The 20,416-nt window shown below is 45.4% G+C and overlaps 1 protein-coding gene across 2 annotated transcripts in view; it reads right to left on the reverse strand.

Moving 5' to 3' along the window:
* Positions 1 to 4,219: 4,219 nt before the first annotated feature.
* Positions 4,220 to 20,416, reverse strand: part of LOC144934800 (G-protein coupled receptor 22-like) — a 48,146-nt gene continuing 31,949 nt past the window's right edge. Inside the window, exons 3-5 of one of the 2 annotated variants that reach the window (XM_078860966.1) lie at positions 11,023 to 11,334; positions 9,327 to 9,933; positions 4,220 to 7,033 (exon numbers count right to left, since the gene is read on the reverse strand). In XM_078860966.1, coding sequence (XP_078717092.1) covers positions 6,203 to 7,033; positions 9,327 to 9,881 — 1,386 coding nt within the window. In that variant the 5' untranslated portion in view covers positions 9,882 to 9,933; positions 11,023 to 11,334 and the 3' untranslated portion in view covers positions 4,220 to 6,202. The remainder of the gene's footprint in view (positions 7,034 to 9,326; positions 9,934 to 11,022; positions 11,335 to 20,416) is intronic. The other variant, XM_078860967.1, reaches the window with a different exon arrangement.

The following is a 20,416-nucleotide window of genomic DNA, read 5'->3' on the forward strand; positions in this document are numbered from 1 at the left end:
GCATGCCAATTATTTCCTCCCGATCCATTTAGCCTCAATGGAGCAAACGTAACTTTACAAAGTGAGAGAAAAGTAAATTGAGAAACGATACAAACGAGGCAATAGAAATGAGACGCAAAAAGAAAACACCCTCGAATCAAGTGGCGAATTCGAGTCATGGGAATTCGGCGAATCACTGAAGCGTTAGCACCTTCGGTGTCGTTTCTGCCCTTCCTCGATCTCAGGGCTGGCTGCGAAATGGACTCTCCTGCACCAACGGGCCCCGTTGTTTCTAGATTTGAAGCTTTCGTGACTGCAAGGATTCATACTCTTAGTTCTTTCGGTAAAGTCAAGTAATAAAAAAATAAAATTAAAATTAATAAAAATAAAATAAAAATCACGACGTTTGCTGCAGCAAATCTGGCTGTGACGGTCCCACCTGATGATGGAGACTTGTGTTGTCTCCGAAACGTCGTGATTTTAATTTTATTTTTATTAATTTTAATTTCATTTTTTACCTACTTGACTTTACCGAAAGAACTAAGAGTATGGGCTCCGTTGTTGGCAATCATTGCGAGGGGTTGTTCCACACTGATCCCTGCCCAAGCAGCGTTCTTACCCGCCCCTACTGGACATGTGTGAAAAATAACTTTATAGATCATTGGATCTCTCAAGTATAAAGAAATAGTCTGATTCTTTCTGGTTCGGTAAATCCAAAAGTTTTGGGGTTGGCGTTTACGAAACCTGAAGAAAAAAAATAGGCAACAAAAAATGTGTGAAACTAACAATGGAATTGTAAAAAGATAAAAAAGGAATTGAATTTTGAAGAGGACCACTGCTTGGAATTTGATTGATTTGCTTGGGGTAAGGTGGGGGTGAGTTGAATAATTATGTGTATATAATACCATTGTACAATAATCAATATGTGTATACCATTGTACAATAATGCCCGCAGCTCACACATCTCTTTGATCAATTTTATTCTCAACAGAAAATAAATACAAATGCATTGCCTGCTGTAATGCACAAAGTATGTGGCGCTTATAAATAAATTACAATATATTGTGACTGAAGAACACCCATACTGTGCAACAGTTAGGTACAAGATCAGGATAAAGATGTGAAGCCACATCTAATAATGCTTCACTGCATGGTAAGCTAACAGACTTGAAATTCTGGATCTGCAAATACAAATAGCAACATTTATACAGTACAATGTACAAATACACCAAAATGAACTTGCGTTAAATAATTTCGCATTAATTATTAGATATTTTTAAAGTCTATTTTTCTTGATTGCCAATGTGCTTTGGATGTCAGTTTTGAGTACACATCCTTATTTCTTTTCCATTGTGCAGTTTTATTTTAACCTTTTACGTGTTCTAAAAATCACTGATCCCAGTTTGGCACAACACACACACACGCACAATTCTCCGAAATTATCATGCTCCCACCGTGTGTCCAATGTAACCTCAACTCTGGTAGACAGGGAGGCATCCTCTGCTTGGCATGCAACATGTCCACTCAAAACCCCCCTTCCTCATGTTATACGCTCGGAGCTCGGTACAATCAAATCAAGTGCAAGCACAAAATCCCGAACCAGTGGTGTAGCGTGCTTGGCATGGGCCCTGATGCAATGAATGAAATAGGGCCCCCACTGTTCAATTTCTCCTGTTCTTTGAAGCCTGGCAACTGGGCCGCCCCTACCCACCCCACCCCGCTCCAACCCTTAGTCCCTTTGTGCAGTTGCACCGCCTGCACACTCGATAGCTACGTCGCTGGCTGGAAATGATAACATTTTGTGCAGTCGTCGTCATAGGCTGCAATGGAAATGTCAAACCCATCGGAACGTGTTTTGTTGTTGGTGGAGACAGAATGAAAGGGTTTATTTTTTTAATTGTATATCAACGCCGGAGTTTGAACTTGAGAACCACTGTGGCGTTCTGCTCGGTACCCTGGTGTGGTGCATTAGCCCTTTTGGTCACAAGATAACGCTCCGCCAATTTCTCACGAGTGTACGAACCACGCTCGAGTCCTCTTGACATTTCATGAATGAGCAGAAACAGCACACAAATTGTTTTCTTATCGTGAGAAAAGTATGGTATTCACATTTAAATGTTGGATGCAAAATTACCATTTGAGCACAGTACTTGTGTTGGCGCTACCCAAGTGTCCTCTGCCATGATAACAGATTTACAACGGATTAATTTTATTTCAAAGAATAACGACGTTAACCATGAATTTCTTCACCAAACAAAGAGCTTAATATAATCCTAAATGAATGTTTTGCACTTACCCTTCTCCATTTGCTTTCATTTATACGTATCTTTTTGGCCACTAAACATGCCCTGTGCTTGCAATGAGCCGATTGAATAATCCGGGAAAGGAGATCACGTGCGTGCGTGAGTTAAGTGTGGTTCCAATGCAATGCGTGTAATTTAGAACCAACCGCACATGTGTCGAAGTCAAGCAGCATAACAGATAATAAAAATCTGTTCAAGTGAACTGCCTTTGGCCTCCGCCTGTATGAGGACGCTCATGTAATTCATATTAAGCATTTTACATCGACGCTGCTGCCGTAAAATGCATCATCGGTATTCACTTCAACGTGCAATAGTGGATTCTAACGCCTATCCCAGTGCACTGCATTGATTCTTACAGAGTCATTTATTCAGGAAAAGGTGTATTTTTAGCACGTTAACTTAATGATCAGCATGACCTTATCAGATTGAACTGGGTGATGCTCAGCGAGGGGTTAAAATGGATGGCTTTGGACTGCACGTTTAAAATTGCTCTTTCTCTCTCCACTTGAAAATCCAAAAAGCTTAGGAACTTTACAAATAATATTAAGAGTAATTGTAGCCAATTTTAAAGTTATTCGCAAATAGAATGCGGCAGTCTTGTCATTGACTCGAATTATTCTTTGGGCCTGGATAACGTTGCTCTGTTTTCGTTTCTGCAACATGCTATTTGAGAGATAAAAGAGGACTAGGCAACCCAATTCGGCCGCGTGGAAGACCGAGTTGGGTTTATTTGCGTACGTGGAAGAAAACGGATGCACGAGCGCTGTACATTGAGCTATCTGAAGAGTATCCTGACAAGTTTTTTCGTGTGCCAATTATATAACAAAATATATATATCTAGATTTTTTTTTACCAAAAAAATGGTTGCATTTAATACAACGATGTTCTCACAATGAATACATTATCAGTAAATGCACGTGATAAGAGATTAAGCATCTGTCTCTTGGTCTGACAGTCTTAATTATGGCAGCTTAAACCATCTGTCTCTGTTCCTTTGCTGACACAACTTAGGCCGCAAGAGAAAAAACACAACCGTTGGAGCTCACACACGTTCGTGCCCACAATCACGTGCATCGCTACACGCAGGCCAATTCTAGAAAACAAGTGGAAGCTCTCATAAATGCTCGTTGTTGGGTGTTCCCTGGTTGTATATTGGGCTGTGGTTTGCCAAGACGTCCCGACGCTCCACGTGCTGGGAGCATTTTTATATTCGATTCCTAAGAAGAAGCTCCGAGCACATAAAGCCAAAGGTGGGACATCGCGACGAGCGACGGAGCGGTACCGAAAACCCATCGCAGAGCTACGAACGGCACAATCGCGAACAACCCCGCGCAGTAGCTTATTATACCAGCAAGTGACCCTGCAAGATCTCAACTTGGGTTGGGCAATTTCCTCTCCAGCAACCCTAATTCAACCCCTACTCAATGCAGCATTTTAGCACCGTATGGAACATTGTACATCCACGTCCGTGTATTTGGCAGCCCCAGGAATTTGCAAAGGAATAACCCCATTGCCTGCATTAGGAGTATGCACCCTTAATGGGTGCGCGTGTGTGTGCATGTGTGTGCGTGTGTATGCGTGCGTGTGTACCGTTCCAGCCTTCATAGGTGCTCGCTAACAGCACTTGCCCCTACAGTCTGTTAAGGCTATATGGGGGATATTTATCTTTGTCTTTGCGTGCGTGTGTGTGTGTCATCTCAATGATTTCAAACATAGTGCCCTCGTGATAGGTAGCCGTGCACTATACGTAGTGGCGCGAACACCATATGTACTAAATGATCACGATGTATCTCTTTATCTCTCAAATAACCTGGCACGAAAGTAATTATCATGTTTATTTTGAAGATTTATTCCCGGCCCACTCATTTTGTGAATTAGTTTTAACAGGTTGCATCTATTACACACTGCATTTAGTTCCCTGAAGTTTCATCTTAAGTTATATATGTTTTTAGTTTAATAGCAGCAAACTCTATATATCTGTACACAGTTTTAAATCACTTTTCAATATAGATTTTTGTTGTTAAATCAAGTTAAGCGCGGTACATGGGTTTTAATGTGGGGAACACGGTTACAAGCTTTACTACACATGGTACAGAGTCTGCATCAGCAAGACATGGTTGCGAGACATTATCTACAGCATAAGTTTGTTTCAAATGTGCACAATTCATGTCTCTTGTGCGTGCGTGCGGTGCGGTGCGTGTCCTGTCATTTTTTATTTTTTGCGAGACGACATTCATTGATTTCGATCATTGCACAACGTGTAACAGAAGCGGCACTTCAAAATTCGGACACGTGGGCATCGGTTTCGAAGAAAAGAAGTGAAGAAGCACTGTTGTGAGAACGCCAACGCGATTGACCCCCGGGGCGCTGATCGTTTGCCACGGCGCATTACAGCGGCGCGTCGCCAATGTGTCCAATCATACCCGGTGAGGGAGGGGGGGGACCGCTTTTTGGTCACGAGCGATCAAAGAGTTTGCCCACGTGCATTTTCACATTTTTTTTGTCGTTGCAAGATATCGCAAAAAAAGTGTGCGCGCCGATGGCCTCTCTATGGGGTTTTTTCTCTCTCTCGAAAAAGCTTCTGCTTCCTGAATAAACCCTCAAGCTCCTTTTCAAACCAAGGCACTCGCCCGAGCTCCCATTCCTTCTCCGTTCAGCAGCAATCCGACCGCTAGCCCGTGCACATGCCCTACCCAGAACGTCGGTGATGTGAAATCGGCGAAATGAAATATGATTGTGCACTTATGCATAACTCCACGTGGAATGTGCGTTGGTTCCAAATGACGGTTGGAGAAAGAAAACAAACACAAAAGCCCAGGAGCCCCGTGAAAGAAGGCTGCCGTGTAAAATGAAATTCATCTCCTAGCGTGACATTGCCAGGAGATAAATATCAGTCCCATCGGTATCCTTTAATTAACCAGGAGGACGAAAATTACCCGTTGAGATGCATGCAACAGCATTGCCTCTTTTGCAAGCGTGGCCTGGTTTCACTGGTATCAATTTTACTTCACTGGTACCACCCAATCAGTGTTTGTTCTATGACTGTGCATTTGTTGAATATGTACAGTATATACAATACACCTCTTCTAACTTCACGTTTGGTTCACCATTTAATGTATTAATTTCACTTCCCGTTGCTTTAAACAAAAAAAAACATCGCTTAAAGCCATTTAGGCTTTTAACGAGGGGTTAAATCACCGTATCGTGCCAAGTTTAGTAAATGGCGTTTAAAAAGCACAATCCAGGATAATGAAGTTCATAGTGATGATGAAACATTTTTCAATTGCTAGATTACATTGCAATTACAATGTATTATAAACAGCAAGGATATATGTAGTAAAACAGGCCTAAAAAAAGTCTCCATATAAAAGTCCCTCCCATTGCTTTATTTATGTATTTGATCAGTTTTTGTTTTATATTGACGTAATAATCACCATCACAAACGTGTGAGGGGCAGCACGAGTTAATATGTTAACATTCCATAGAGTCACGTTTAACAAGCACACGTCTGTGCAAATAGATGAATTTGCTCAAAAAGAAATGTTAATCAAAGATTTGTTTTTCATACACGTAGACAAAAGATACTTTTTTTTGCACATCATAATTTTATATATCTTTTATACATATATTCTGTCTCTTCTTTTACGAAATCATGAACTCAAGTAGCCACGGCTGGCTTCGCCAATATAACAATCTTAAAACCGCGTGTAAAAAAATTAAAATAAATAAGCAGCAGATACTGTATTGGTATTCAACTTCAGTTTTCATAAACACCCACATTTTTTTTTTTCGACCACAAACACCCTTTCTTTTTTCCCTGTAATACCACATGCCACAATACAGCAGTTTGTCCTTTTTCCCATTATATATAAATGTAAAAGCACCCGTTAAGTGATTTCTTCAGCGGGGGTTACAGCGTCTCACTCTTTGATGACCTCCGTCACGCACTTGTCCGTGACGTTGCTGCCGTTGTACTTGACCTTGCGGTTGCGCTGCGGCTCAATCCATGAGTTGTGGATGACGGCGCCGCTGTGCGGCGGAAGCTGGTCCACCTCCACCACGGACACCACACGCTTCTTCATCTTGTTCTTTAGCACCTTCTGGAACTTCTGTCTGGTGAACGCGTAGAGCAGCGGGTGGAAGATGGTCGTGCCGTAGGCCATGGCCAGGAAGCAGAGTCTGATCTTCACGAGCACGTCGCTCGGGCCCATGCACAGGATGACCGTGTTGAGCACCGAGATGGGCGTCCAGCAGACGAGGAACGTGGAGATGATGATGAGCGACATCCTGAAGACGCGCTTCTGCCTCTCTCGCCTCTCCCTGTGCCTCTTGACGGCGCGCTTGAGCGCCAGGATGACGGACACGGACGTGCGCACTCCCATCGGCGCGTTGTTCTGAGCGCCGCTGCTGTGCGACAGCGTGCTCTCGCGGTGGCCGCTCGACGTGGTGGATGCCGTGTGCGCCGTGCGCTTGCGCTTCTTGTTGGCCGCCTTGCCGGGCTTCTTCTTTTTCCTCTTGGGCGCCGTCACGGAGAACCGCGAGCCGATCTTGATGTTGAGCGCCTGCAGGATTTTGGAGTAGGTCACGAGCATGACGACGGTGGTGATGGCAAAGAAGGGCACCTGGACCAGCAGGTGGTAGTACATGCCCATCTCCTTGTGGTACTCGTTGCGGTTGACGCACAGGAGCGTCTTGTTCTGCCAGGGTTTGGAGTTGGGCTCTTCTGAGGCCGCCTCCATGAAGAAGCTCACCTGCAGAGAGAAGAATCTTAAGTAATCCTACGCTGTCGTCAAGGGAGGAGCGATCGCTCAGTAGTTCACGCAGTGCTACAAACCCGGCCGAACCGAGTTTGATTCCTCTACATGGCACGAAGTGGAATCAGTCCTGGTCTCCTCGCGGCCTCCCCTGCCCCCAAACCCCTTCACCATCTGGCACTGAACAGCGTGGTGAGGTATGGTCAAACAACCACCATGACTGACGTGTCATGGAGAGAGGCCTTCATTCAGCGGTAGCTTGACAAATGAAATAAATTAAAATTCTGAAGAGTGCTTAACTTGAAAACAAAAGGCCACAATGGAAGGAGTGAAGCGAAATGTATTTGGAAGAAAATATATACTCGCAAAAGTGAGAGGCAGTCACATTTGAAGGGAATGACGGGAGATACAATTCATATTACACGCACATTCTTCGTCTCAAACTTACAATTTTGCTCTTTAAATTCATATCATTTTGATGCCTGGCACACTGCAGCAATTTATCAAGAATAATTACATCATGCTCCGCCTGGGAACAGCACCCTGCATTCAATGGAAAATGGGTCTATCTGTGCGAGCACATAAGTGACTGCAGCTCAAGAGGAGTGCCTGTTTTTTCGTTCTCTCTTTTTTGGTAGAGAAGTAAAATTCGAGAGGCAAGTCCCACATCAGCGGTGGGGCTCATTGGTTCGCTCTTACTGAAAGCCCGTGCCGTTATTGAGTTCATCTTCTTGGTTCTTTCGGTAAAATCATGTAGAAGGGAAATAATACAATAATAAAAATAAAACATAATAAAATAAAATAATAATAAAATAAAATAACATAATGAAACAATATAATAATCTAATACCATTTTATTATTATATTATTTAATATAATTTTATTTTATTATGTTTTATTTTTATTATTTTATTACTTCCCTTCTACGTGACTTTACCGAAACAACCAAGAAGATGAATCCCTGCAGTCACGAAAGCTTTGAATCGAAAAATGTTCTTGAGTTTTCACAGCTTCACCACGCTTTGATTTTCTGTAATTGTTTGCATTCTGTATACTTTGCAGAGACCTTCTAAGTCTCAAACATGAGCAAAGGTTCACCTGATTCCAATACACCTTAAAGGAATTTCAATGGTTTATATTCCCAATGCTCATGAAAGCGCAATCCCCGATGTTTACGTGAATAGCTGATCTAACTGAAATCTGTCAGAAGAAGTTTGCTCGCAGCGTTACGACAGCCGGATAGTTTATGACAGCTATGGCACAGGGGATCACTTTTATGTTTGAGAAGCCAAGAATTTAATCTCAACAAATACACTTGAACGGAAAATGCGTAGTGGATTTTGGCAAATAAATAAATTACTGTTTTGTTTTCTTGGACACTGCCACGTATAACTCCACCGTCTGTCACATTTGGTACTTTTTGCATGAATGGCATAATAAGTCAAAAAATTCCCACGGTTGCTTTGGCCGGCGTAGTTGTGCCACCGCGTCGCGCTATGAATCACAAGCACACACGGCGTCTATTTCCTCGTTGTGTACGGGCAACACATTTATAATCTATTTTTGGAAATGTGGCCTTTTCCCCAATTTTCACTCCGATAATTCTTTTGGTGACATCTCATGGGGGACAAAGGATCCATTTGGAATTCTGGCAGAGCAATGCAATCGCACTGTTGGACATTGGCCCACAGATGGAGATATAACAAAACTACATGTGGGCTCCCTTTAGAGCAACCTCTTATCTACACCCATGGAAGCACTTTCCCACATGCTGTGCTACACAGAAATGTCCACTGCAAGGCAGTCAAAACAATATTTTTTTTATTCTCAAAACTGGGCTTTGGTGTCCAGGCTGAGACCACTAGACTTGAGAAACCAGTTTAAATCGCAGTACACTGCCCAGATTCGAGGCCAGGGTGTCGACAGTGCAGGCTGGCTCAGTGCTCTGACCTCTGAACTCCCGGGTCACCTCGCACTGACCCATGCTTTCATCAGCCAGCATTCAGCGTCTCGTAAGAGAGACGCTGCTATTGTCTCTGCCACTCGTGGTAATCTTATCTCGGACACCGAGGCGATGTCTGTCAAAGGTGAACACAACTTCCTTTCGAGCTATGTCGAACAAGACACTCGAATTCATTGCATGTTGCTGATAAAGTGGCTTAGTCTAAGCTTGGAAAGTATGCTAACCATTCATCTTCAATTAGCACGTGCTGCATTCGTGCTGTAGTCCACCTCCAACAACAACATTCCATTCACCCCCCCCCCCGCCCACAGCTCCACTGCCCCTCACCTCCAGGAACGGGATGAGGAACGCCAGGAAGGACAGCGCCCACACGATGGCGAGGATGGCGCCGGCCCGCGCCGGCGTGAGCACGCGGTTGGCGGGCCGCACGGAGATGTCGTAGCGGTCGATGCTGATGACGAGGACGCTGGCGGCGGTGGCCACGCCGGCGAAGGACGTGGCGGCCTCGTGCGAGCAGCACAGCAGCGGCGTGCTGCGCTCCAGCGGGGACAGCAGCAGGGCCACGGTGAGCGGCACGCAGCCGAGGCAGATGAGGACGTCGAAGACGTGCAGGCTCACCGTCACCGCGTTGCTCACCGAGCCCACGAGGCCCGACTTGGCGCAGTAGAGGGCCAGCACGATGAGGTTGCTGCCGAGGCCCAGCACGATCTCCAGCGTGAGGAGGCTGGTGAGGGCCACCTGCAGGGCCAGCGGGTAGGAGGGGCCCTCGGAGGCCGAGGAGTTGTCCCGCGGTGGAGTGACGCCCGCGGCCAGCTCCCCCGGGGGGATCGGCGACGACGACAGCATGTCGGTGACCATTTCGGAAAGATTCCTGGTGCGCATCACGGAGGGTGGCCGGATTTCCCGGTGCCGCAGCTCGATTTCCTGGCCCTCACTATGAGTTCGAAATTGAGAGAGAGAGAGAGAGGGAGATACGAACGTATCATGGCAACGGTGAGCAAAGTTATATTACTCTCGTGCGGTGTTTTTGTTTCCAATAAACATTGGCCAAATAACATTATGGGCCTTAAAACACATTTTATGTAACAAATTAGTTGTTTGTAAAAATTGTAGCTTCACCTTCAAGCGTTATTTGCAACGATAAAATTCATCTAAACAATATAGAAGTTGGGACCTCCTTTGCCAGTACCAAAATATAAGAATAGGGTTTTCCCCTTTTTTTCTGGCATCAAAACTGAAACCTTTTTACTAGGAATCATGTCTGCATTAACCACAATACTTGTGGTCAAAATGCAAACAAAAACATGCTCTGATAATATATGCATTGTCCTTGAAACTGATTGGTCCACACCAGAGACAGCTTTCTTTTGAGCCTGGTTAATGCAGACATGATTTCTAGTAAAAAGGTCTCAGTTTTGTTGCCAGAAAAAATGGGAAAAACCTATTCTTATATTTTGGTACTGGCAAAGGAGGTCCCATGATGTAGATGCTCACCCCGAGCTCTCATTACTCTGATAGTTCATTGTCTTTGAGCTGTACGCCTTTTGGCGTCCTCTGGTCTAACACCGTTTGAGACGAGGCTCAAAAGAAAGCTGTCTCTGGTGTGGACCAATCAGTGTTTTTTGTTTGCATTTTGACAACAAGTATTGTGGTTAATGCAGACATGATTCCTCGTAAAAAAGGTTTCAGTTTTGTTGCCAGAAAAAATAGGAAAAACCGATTCTAATATAGAAGTTGTATTCGCAAAAACATATTAATATCTTTGGTTTAAGACATAAATTACCACCGTGATATGTTTACATACTTTCAGAGCCAATTTTCCGCCAGCAAAAGAATATATATTGATATCTCATTATCCACAAATTCAGAAAAGGGCTTCTCAGAAATGACTGTAATTTCAAAAAATACGATTGGTGTTTTTGTTCCTCCAATGTTGATATCTTTCATAATTAGGCAAAAGCCCTCGCGTCATTTTTTGACACGGTATATTGCGTTTTACACGCTGAAAGACGACGGTACTCACTGTCAAAAAGGTCCCAAGGGGGGTGACGTTAATCCGACTCGGTTCCCTCATCCAGCGGCTGTTGCATTCCTCTCCGTGATTCATATTCAGGGTAACGTGCGCGCAAACACGCGGCGGCGGCTGCGGCGGCGGCGGTGGCCTCTTGCCCCAACAGCCCCGAGCTCCCACAGCGTCCACCCGATTGAACTTTGTGAGTCACTGGCGGCGGCGGTGGCGGCGGAGGAAAGCGGCTGACTGCGGCTTCCTGCGAGATGATTTTTCCTGCTGCGTGCCCTGCTCGTGAGCCCTCCGCATCATTCCGAGCGGTGCCACCTGTCCGACGAAGAGCAATCTCCGTAAATCACGGTTTTCAGTGCCTCTCCTGCGCTCATTTAAACGTTTTGTTTTTGCCATGTGCTCCAATGATAAGAAACAAAATGCACGCTAAATTTGATAAACCGTATAGAACCGCGCGCTTGGCAGGAGGCTTCATTTAACTGGATTAAACAGGTCATCCCAGGACATACGACAATGAATCACACACACTAAGCCAATTTCCCTGTTTAAATATACATTGCTTTAATATTTTTTGACATACTAGAGGGATTATGTTAATGCGAAGAGGTCTACGGGAAAGGGTGCGCCCAAAGGCTTTCTGCAGTGCAGCGGCAGAATCTCCGGACTGGCCGAGCAGACTTGAAGAACCGAACTGATGAAGAACCCAACTGATTCTCCTCCCCGTGCATGTTGTTGTTGTTTTTTACTCTCTTTCCCCCGCGGCAGAACAAAGCAGAGGAAATGTCATTACAAGGAAGGTAATGCTCACTGCAAGGGAATATGTTGGCCTGTGTGGCCAATATTGAGCACTGAATCTGTATGCAGCACCCAGTGGGAAGATTGATGTTGTGTCTTTCGACATTCTCTCCCTATACATTATTTACCGGCCGGTTCCAGAAGTGGCGAGCCCCACATTTTCCTACAATGTGATTTTTTAATTATTCAATACCCAAGCTACGACACAGCCATGAGACCATTTGTATTATTTATCTTGGTCCGTGCCTCATGTCTGCTTCCAATCCTGCTGACCTCCAATAAACATAAAAAAATTGTTACAATTCACTCAACCTTTCAGAAATGCACACCCCCCCGCATCCTGACAGTAACAAGCCCCCCCCCTTCCCCAATCAAAAAAACAAAACCGCATATGTACACACCTTTTACAAATCCTGTTCGTAAATCATGGAGTTCCACACAGGATTTAAATGATTTCTCTGGCTCCCAATTGACTGCTGGGTCAGGAGGTAAAGCTGAAGAACCGGGAAAAGGTTCCTGGTGTGTGGTTTCAGCAGGAAATTGAATCTAAGAATGTATCATTAAGATACACATGATGTATGGACAAGATTTATTGTCCGTCACGTTGACTGCCATGCGGCAGCAGAAGTCTGCTTTCCATCCCAGCGTCACCGGCGATAAATTTACGGACTGAAGTCGAAATGGCTGCGATGTGTGACGCGTTCTTGCACTTATTGCAAAAACCGTAAATCATTCGCGGCGAGGCATTTTTCCACGCCGCGTTTTCTGATGAAACGTTCGAAAAAAAAATGTATTATTATTTTTTTGACTGAAGATCGCTCGGGTCACACTGCCGGAGTGACAGCATTGTTTGTATCGATCAGGCCGTGACCTATCTCGAAGCCTTCAAGACTCTTCCCGGTGTATTTCGTGCGCTCCTCCCTCCTGCCAACCTCCTTTTATTTCCTACATCTTCCCTCCCGCACGATTGAGCTTTTGTTGTCACTCATCCGGAGCGCACAATGAATACATTAATAAGGTTGGGGGGGGGGCACCCAGAAAGCTTTTTTCTAGATTGATTTTTTTTCCTCCCTACCTTCCTGCTCTCTTGCGCCGCTCAATCTGTCAGCTTCTGGACATTTTCTGCTTCCCTGCTACCATGCAGGGCTCAGCCAAAATGGTTGTAAATCCACTCGAGCAAATGTTTGCTTAGCTCTTTAGGCACTGCGCTTGCTCAGTACTGCCCTCCTACCACAGAAGGAAGAGGCGTGAGGGCTTATTACCGAGCAGTCCTTTACTGCCGCTCGTAAATTACGCTGCTGCTGCTGCTACGTGCGGCACCGGATAGTACGTACGTATGTTGAACTTCTTTGGCGCCGTACGTAGCCAACCGTGCTAATCGGAGGTGCGGGCGACGGACAGCAAACTGAACACAGAGAGCAGTTCTAAGGACGAATAGGAAAGCGGTTCTCGTTCAAAAAATAAAGGCGCAGCCCTGCAAATCTTTGTTCATGCGACTCCTGGTGGAAAGGCCTCCCATAAGAGAAGCTATGGAGAGGGGTTTAGCGTCCTCTGGTCCAACACCGTTTGAGACGAGGCTCAAAAGAAAGCTGTTTCTGGTGTGGACCAATCAGTTTCAAAGACAAATATACTGTATATATTATCAGAGCATGTTTTTTTTGCATTCTGACCACAAGCATCGTGGTTAAGGCAGGCATGATTCCTTGTAGAAGGTTTCAGTTTGGTATTTTAACATCTTAACACAGCTGTTTTGTTACCAGCAAAAAGGGGAAAACCTATTCTCATATCTACGGAGAGGGTAATATTGGCCTACTCTTTCATGCTGGAAGAGCATCCACATTTTACCCCTCGGCACACGTGACCTGCAGATGAACTGACTGCGTCGTACCCACACGCCGCAGTCAGGAGACACAGACGGGGTTGGGTGGAGGGGTTTAAGAAACCTGCCGATCAGTTCAACTGCCGCGCTTCGAGATCGAACCGGCGACCTCTGGATTTGACATCCAGTGTGCTACCCCACTACATATCGTGGCAGCATGTAATGCCGTGGGGGTCGTGCCCAGGCATCAATGTGGATACAACGTGCCCACCCCCCCCCCCGGCTTCCCCAAGTCCTACTCCAGCTTGCGGATAGCTAAAGTAATGACGAGTCTTGTTCCTTACGTTCGAAATATATCTCCTACAGTCACCCGAAGCCTCGTTTGATAAGATACCCTGGCCGATAGAAAAACCATCTACACACACATTGTTGGTTTTATCAACCCGGGACTTGCCGCACAAAGGGCAAGGAACGGCTCGTGTCAGTTTTGACGGGATGAGCTCCACGATTCTATTACAAAGCTATCTCTCATCGGCACCGCATCCGCCAGTCTTTATATGTAGCCACGTGTCGCTATTTTTAAGCTTGCATTTTGCCCTGCCCAGTCGTTTCCGTCATTCCCACAAACCCCTGGTAACGCTTTTGACAGTTTATTGTTGTTGTTGTTATTGTACGTGCAGCGATTGGGATGAGAGCTGAGTGAGGTGTCCCCAAAGCAATGCCCTCCTCACCCCCCCCCCCCAAACTCTTCACTGCAGCGATTCCATAGCTGCAGAATCAACAGCCGTGTGGATTCCGGGTGCTGATTCGCACCAAGGGGATCATTTCACATTAGAGGCGCTATTGACCGTTTTGAATTGGCGCGCCGTCTTGTGAACACGACCAGCCCACTGTCGCCGGTCTAGTCTCAATCTTCTCTCTTCTTACAACGGAACACAGTGGCCCGGACCCCATGAAGACTTCTAGATTTGAAGCTTTCGTGACTGCAAGGATTCAACCGAAAGAACTAAGAGTATGAACCCATGAAGACTGTAAGGGTGGCAATCGCGTTCACCATTGTAGCAGCACTGCCTCGCACTGAGACTCGTTCTGTTAGTCGGTCATATAATTAAAATACGCCACCCGGGGATTGCCAGAACTCCTGCAATAATGAAAGGCAATTAGACAGGAAACAAAGAGGCATTAGCAAACAAAAGAGCCTCGGGTTATCTCAGCCAATCTGGTAACGTGATACTGGCCTTGCTAATCATTGCGAAGTTATACACTGGAGATGCCTCCCAGAATTACCTTGTTATGCCGCCAACACCGCTACGTTGAATACATTTTTGGTAATAAAAAAAACGTTGCTGTAATTTGGAACAACTAAGTGTTTTTAATATTACGTGTTAGCTTGCAATGCAGCCAACAAGACTACAGTGGCTATATTATTGTAATTAAAAAAACTAATTTTTCAGTATTATGGAAAAAAAGCCTCATTAAAATTATATTTTAGATTAATTTGCTTATGATGCAGCAAACATGACTACGTTAATTACATTTTTGCAATTTATTTAGTTAATTATTATATTTTCGAGAGAGAGAGAGAAAAAAAAATTAAAGTCAATTACATTTAATAGTTTAAATCCTTTTTCCCGGCTGAAGCTATTTTTGGTGCTTGTTGGAATTTCAGAGTAATTTCATTGTTTATCACAAATCATACACCCTATGTATGCGCAAATCCGGAGGTCCACAGCTTATTGTAGAATCTGATGTCTTTTTAATCTGCGTACAGTACATATGTAATGGGCCCAGCTGGTGTGATTTTTTTGTCTTGGCTGTCTCTTATATAATACGGAGAATGTTGCCGTCGTTTCATGGATGGCACACTCGACTTGAAATCCAGAGGTCCCCAGTTCGAGTTGATCTCCTGGTGTGGCATTTGTAACGATGGTGCAAGATTCTTAAATCTCCCTTCCTCTGGCCGCGCAGCAGTACAGACGAGTACGACAATTAGTAGATCGACGCAAGTGTGGGCACGCTCGCGTATGTTGAAGGAAGTGAAGTGGGACAGGGCAAGATAATTGCCGATGGTCGAGACTGATGCTGGAGTGGCAGCCAGAGGAGACAAAAAGATTCCCAAGAGGATGTCCACCATGAAAGTGGAGTGATGGTATCAGCTCTCATGCAAGGAGCGAGACTGATTGTTTCATAGCGACACCGTGAGATGGTGGAGGCTTACGAAGGCCTTTCGTCCAGCAGTGGATACGTTCTTCCCCCGCACCTCCGATTAGCACAATTTGCAACGTACGGTGCTAAATAAGTTCAACATACATGGCTGATGATAGTATCTAAATGCAAACGTATCTCACGTTGCCCTACTCAACAGCGGGATGTGCATCGCAGGGAGCAAGGAGTATATTTAAATGTTTTTTTTTTTGAAAGATGGGAACCGTCTTAGGCAGAGGAGAAGAGGCTCTTCAGCGTGGACCTGAGCGAGGGCTGGGAGTTGAGAGCACGAACGACCGAGTGCAGGGAGTTCCAGATCACAGGTGGTGGGTGCGAGGAGGGTTGGGTGGGTGGGGGGGATAATTGAGTAGGAGCAACCTCCCACTGATCTGAAGAACAGGTCTGTCTTCTCGACAGACCTGTTCTTCACCTGAGGACGGCTGCTTGCGTTGTGGCCGAAACTTCGTGAGAATTATTTTAGTATGTTTTATTATTTTATTATTTCCATTCTACGTGACTTTACCGAAAGAACCAAGAAGATGAATCCCCGCAGTCACGAAATCTTTAAATCGAAACCTCCCACTGAGTGAAGAGCGAATGGGCATGCATCGGGTGCCGCTTGCAAATCATGCATTTAACAAGATATGGAAATTGAGTGGGTGCAGCATTATTGGGTAGCAAGTGAATGAGTGACAGCCAGTGATTAACGGGCCTCATTACAAAGACCTGTATATGAATAATGGAGCTTTGTTTTCCACGCGTATGGCCCCCCTCACTCCTTAATTCAGAAATAATGAGGTCCCCACCTGCTCTGTGTTGTGGCGTGTACTCGACGAGGTTTGTGTGTTATTAATAATAACAACAACGTTGTATAGACTGAGCCATATTCTCCGCAGGAACAACAACAACAGCAGCAACTGCTGGTGATGTCCAGGCCTCAATATTAAATATCGCAGATGGTTTGTACGCTTTCACTTTGCGTGACAAAAGCATTGGCATACATTGAGGCGGGATAGGGAATGGAAATTCAGCAAAATGCACGCTTGAATCGACCTGTAAGCACCGCTGAGTGTTTATTCCCTCATATGCACGGGTCTTCTCCGGCTTCTCCGTTTTCCTCCCAAAGGCAAAATACTCCTAAATGAAAGCGGCCAAGCATCCCAATGCAAGGCCCTCCTAAATACGAGTCTTGAATCTCGGTGGAGCTTTCCTTGATAAATAAACGATAATGTTCTGGAAAATAAATATGGGCTACATAACACCAATGACTCAAAAGTCAGTAGAAAACAACAAGCCCTACTTTATACAAGTAAAAGTTGCGTACCGCTAATACAAATACCGTACGACCACTGCTCGTGTTTCTCCACTTTAGCTAGCTCCTTAAAGTAATGGGCAATTAGTAAAGACCCACGGCATTGACAGCTGTCACTAATCTCAAACCGCGGAACGCACAGGTTCCTTCATTTGCTGGCAGCATTTCAGATGTTTAACGTGACGCTACTCACGGAAGCTGCTGCCCACTGGCTCGCTCGTCAACCTCGACGTGAGCATTTAGATGTCACGGCTCATTTCATTCCGTACGAAAGAAGAGGCGGCGGGGGGAGGGGGGGACAAAAGTTCATAGAGCTTCCCTTGCATTTCACTACAGCTCCTGGGCACGGCAGAACTCAGAAAAGACGTCTCTCTCATATTCGCAGCGACTCCCATGTCAGCTGTTCCTCCCTGGTCACACATGCCAAAGCTTTTTCGCCGTGTTAAGTCAGACTAATGCCCACTGTCACTTGCAATGCACACACATGCACTGTCACTTGTGTCTCTGTGTGTGCCAATTGTGTTGTGCAGACGCAAACCAAAAAAACAACATGCCACCCACGTGTTTGTCTCTGTTCACCATAGCTTTGCTATAATATCATCGTCATCATCATCGTCATCAGCCAATGTCTATCCACTGCTGAATGAAGGCCTCGCGAAGCTGCCACCCGTACCTTGAGGCCTTGTCCTGCCAAAGCCCCATCTATCCTGCACGTGAACTAATCTCATCCCTCCGTTTCCGCGGATGCGTTCTCTCGCCTTCCGCTTCATTCCTGTCGCCACAGTCTCGTCCATCGGCAATCACATCCCTTCCGCTAGCGTACCCTGCCAAAGCCCACTGACGCTTCTCAACAGTCAAAGACATGTCTCTCTCTGTCTTGCATCTTCCCCTGATCCCACGCGTGTTCATCTTTCTGTCTCTCAGTGCAACTCTCTGTTTTACTGGTAGGAACCACCTGGTTCCACCAGCCCACAGGGGATTGTTGTGTCCGTCTGTCGTGCAGGGAGGGGCTGGGTGGGGAGGGAGGGGCTGGATGGGGAGGGGCTGGGTGGGGAGGGGCTGGGTGGGGAGGGGCTGGTCACCCCGTGGTGCCCTTATAAAACTCAACGTTTAACCTATTCACGCCGGCTTGTGCCCGCCCTCACAGTCGGCCATATTTGTGGAATACACCACGCCGCCGTTGACCCTGGCCATTGACCGAGCAACCCAACGTTCCTACCAGCTCCCTCCGCAGGAATGTGTTTCTCCATCGCTTTTCAGCTTTTGTTCCACTTGGGTTTGTTTGTGCCCATGCTCTGATCCGCGTCATAGCAGCTACACTTAATATGCACTGATTATAATTGTGTGCATATTATGCGACGCATGATAATCTCAAATAAGCTATCTGCAATATGTATACTGTATATTTTATGTCAATCCAGCGTGGTCGAGCACATCTTTAGGGTAAGGTGGATAAAACTCATGATTGTGTTTCTAACACATGAAGAAAACCATATTCACTTCTCTGTACCAGCAAATGTCTCAGTTTAATCATCATCATCATCATCAATTGTTCACGTTGAAGCCAAAACAAGTATTTTGGTTGCTGGGTCCCTCAAACGCAATCATAATAAAGTCACAAATTGTATACACAGTTGCCAACGAGGCATTTATCATTGTTAATATTACCGTCAGTTTGTTGTTAATTTTTCCATCCACATATGTGCGCATTAGTTTGGCGACGAAGGAAAACATTTAAGGAACCAAACGTGTGGAACTTAAGAATGTGTGTTCTTGAGGCTGTAGCTGCCAGATTGCTCACCGATAACCCGAACTACATCTCTCATTGTCCTCATCACCATCAGCCATGGCCAATCCAAACAGCTCAATGTGATTTAAATTTCGATTTAAAGCTTTCGTGACTGCAGGGATTCATCTTCTTGGTTCTTTCGGTAAAGTCACGTAGAATATAAATAATAAAAACGTCGTGAGAATTATTTTATAATGTTTTATTTTATTATTTTATTATTTACATCCTACGTGACTTTACCGAAAGAACCAAGAAGATGAACTCAATGTGGATTATACACAGCAGTCATCGCCATTTACTGCGAAAACTTGTGGCAGGAGCCTCCTGCAAAAAGATTCAGGAGACTCGGCGAGGTTCTCCTGAGTTTAACAAACTTAGAAATGAAATAAAAGAAAAACACCCGCTGCATGATGAAGGCCTGCAACAAGCTGCCGCCATCTCCCACAATCCTGCGGTGAAACAAGCCACCGAGCACCCCTGGACACGAGCTGATTTCGTTGCTCCATCTCCCCGGTGGACGTATTTCTCTCAGACGCCGCTCCATCCATTGGCAGCCACTCCCTCATTGTTCTTGCCCATCGGCCATCGCCGCTTCTAGCGACGTGACATATCCCAACTCGATTACTTTCATTCACAGTTTCAACCCAATGGGTCAAGTACAATGCTCACTTCCTATATTACCATTTCATTGCTTGATACATTGTATTTCAAGCGACTTAAAATACACGGTATGTTATAAATACCTTGAGTTATTGCCTCAAAGTCAGAAAGTCAACGTTGTTTACACTTCAACGAGCATGGTGCGGTACTCATTTGAACCTTACAGCGGTACCCCGGGGTACCATAGTACCCTGGCTCTCGCATAATGTCCGTGATGCAGTCATTTTTAGTCTCTGTTAATGGTCGGCGATTCGGTAATCGACTCATCTCGACGAACTGTACACGATGCACCGCTACGGTGCGTACGAGCGTTCAGGGTTTCGGCGTAATCTTCCTCGCTGCGTTTCGACATCGCGCAGTAGCACTGATTTCGGATTGATTGGTACCCCAGTCGCGGAGTGAAGTACACCCCTGGAAAAAATAGTGTTCCAGAAATAAAATATTTAATTGCCTCGGCCCATTTTGTATTATTTTGTACCCCGGGGGACTGCCATAAGGTTCATTTATTCTTGATGGCTCGGGTCACCACCGAACCCAGGCATGGTTCTTAGTCAGCCGAGGTCTATCAAAACTGTGCAGCACTGCCCATTATATTGGAGTAAAGTTCAACACAATGCCACCAGATCTCGGTACACACAATCAATTCCTGCCACCTGAACACAGATGCCAATTCGTGAAACTGTCCGGGTCAAACCAGGACATGTGGCAACACTATATATCCCTAAGCCAGTGGTGGAATTTCCTCATTCCTATGGCAGGGGTGAACTCACCTGCAGGACAACCAGTGTTTGCCTGCCACGTGAAGCGTTAGGCATTG

The sequence above is a fragment of the Lampetra fluviatilis genome, chromosome 11 (assembly GCF_964198595.1).
Source record: "Lampetra fluviatilis chromosome 11, kcLamFluv1.1, whole genome shotgun sequence".
In the NCBI taxonomy this organism is placed as follows: domain Eukaryota; kingdom Metazoa; phylum Chordata; class Hyperoartia; order Petromyzontiformes; family Petromyzontidae; genus Lampetra; species Lampetra fluviatilis.